Source organism: Propithecus coquereli, unplaced genomic scaffold, assembly GCF_000956105.1.
Source record: "Propithecus coquereli isolate 6110/MARCELLA unplaced genomic scaffold, Pcoq_1.0 Scaffold32, whole genome shotgun sequence".
Taxonomy (NCBI): domain Eukaryota; kingdom Metazoa; phylum Chordata; class Mammalia; order Primates; family Indriidae; genus Propithecus; species Propithecus coquereli.
Window position 1 is genome coordinate 3,485,921 of NW_012148841.1, and position 2,028 is coordinate 3,487,948.

The window sequence follows — 2,028 nt, forward strand, 5'->3', positions numbered from 1 at the left end:
AATAAGTACTTACACAAGAAATTTTAAATGGTGCAAACGTTATAGGGTCTTCTCCATACAAAGGCCAATAGCGTTCACATTTTTTCTGTTACCCAAAAAGAAAAAAAAACAAACAACAATTAGTGAGTAATCCATATGGTAGTTTTTCTTACATTGTTATAAATATTTTGTGTCCTGGGGTTCCGCTTGCTACTCCTCCCCCAAAACAGAAATACTGATATCAGTAGGCAAGAAGCTGGGAGAGCTAAGAGCTATCCAATTGTTATCAAAGGTAGGCACTGTGTCCTCTCCAAAATTAGTCATAAGAACCTTATTAATATAGTACCAACTGCTCAACATAAGGCTACCTGCCTATCTGGTCTATAGGGTAGACCAAAGATCCTCCTCTAGAAAAGAAAAATTGCCTTAAAAAAAGTGTCTGGCATGAGGATTACCAGGCAAGTTTTACTGCTTATAACATGACAGTCTCTACAGTATCTGGATGAATTCTCATTAAGTGTAAAATCTGTGAGAAAGTGGAAAGAGCATTCTACATGACATCAGAAGAATGTTCCAAGTACTAATTTTACTGCTTTATTGACCTTTAATTTCTTTACTTGTAAAAATAGGCATAATAATCTTTATCTTATAGGGTTGCTGTATTTATTAAATAAGAGTGCATTACAAATGTTCTATTGATGGTAAAATCCCACTACCACCATAATACATTATTTTAACTATCCACTTTTATTTGAGATTACAGAAAGTGTAATCAAATATTTTCCTCTCTTGCCTTCCTATTTTAAACAGAGAGAAATAGTAGAAAATTCAAATTCAATTTTCATTAGTTTCTAATAATAAGACTTATCATTTTAGAAAATTAGGTGAGTGAAAAGCCTAACTTTATAGAAGATACAGTGTTTCAGATGCTAAGAAATGATGCAATTATTTATCAAGACCCAATAAAAGGGAAGATAAGTGACCACACGTAGCTTAAATAAACCTTTCGGCACTGGGAAATATATCCATTCATGAATTTCTAATTAAATTCTAATAGTTCCAAATATAAATGCAGTACTACTCACAGGGCAACTAAGTATAATAGAACTGTCTGGTATGTCAGGTTAGAGTAAATACTACTAATATTTTAGAGGCTTAAAACCACAGGTAATCCTCAAATATAATTTTTCAAATTTATAGAAAATGATAAAATTAAATATTTTTGAGGGCTTTTAAATTTTGTCTTCTATCTGGTAAAGCTTTAATATCTTGAAACAAACAAAAAACAATTCATAAAAGATTCATTTAGGTAAGAATCAAAAGCTGTATGAATAACATGCCCTTCATTCAGATGAGCAGTAAGTAAGGATATTGGTATTTAGATTCCCGGTATAAAACTGATAACCGTTAATATCAAAAACTATGTGTAAACCCTCATATATGCACAATCTCTAATACTGCAAGGTGGGTATTATTTTCATTTCAGAGATGAGGAAATCGAAGCTCAGATGGAAGTGTACTGCACCATGATCAAAATGTTAGTAATAAGTAGGTTTACCCGATTTCATTATCTTTCCATTAAGTCATATTCAAAGTCAAGAACAAAGTCCAAGTTACCCAAAAATTTCATAGGTCCTAACTCATTCACAATCTACTTACTTATTAGTGTCTTATTAGACACTATGAATCACAAAACTTTAGCTTCAAAAAATTTGTACCCAAACACCTTAATTTTTCATCAAGTAATACTACTGAGAACAGTGTGAGCTTATTCATAGAATGAAAAAATATGTCCTAAACCTTAAGAATAACCTTAAGAAAACATTAGGAGAATGAAATTAAAATTTCCTAATACAATGATTAATAATAGCATTGAAGTACATATTGACAATACTTAAACGAATAACTTGATTACTTATTAATTTCTCAGTTTTTGTATTTTCTAGTCTTAGATTTTTCATTTTCTGTCCAACATTACTTAATGTTGGTAAAGGATGTGGTTGAGAGGAATAAAAAGAAATTATTAAAATAAGGTTTCCCAATTATTAA

The 2,028-nt window shown here is 30.7% G+C and overlaps 1 protein-coding gene across 1 annotated transcript in view; it reads right to left on the reverse strand.

The window, feature by feature from the left end:
- Window positions 1-2,028, reverse strand: part of PTPN12 (protein tyrosine phosphatase, non-receptor type 12) — a 133,997-nt gene that overhangs the window by 54,564 nt on the left and 77,405 nt on the right. The window contains exon 5 of the mRNA XM_012650291.1: window positions 14-85. Within this exon, the coding sequence (XP_012505745.1) occupies window positions 14-85 (72 nt within the window). The remainder of the gene's footprint in view (window positions 1-13; window positions 86-2,028) is intronic.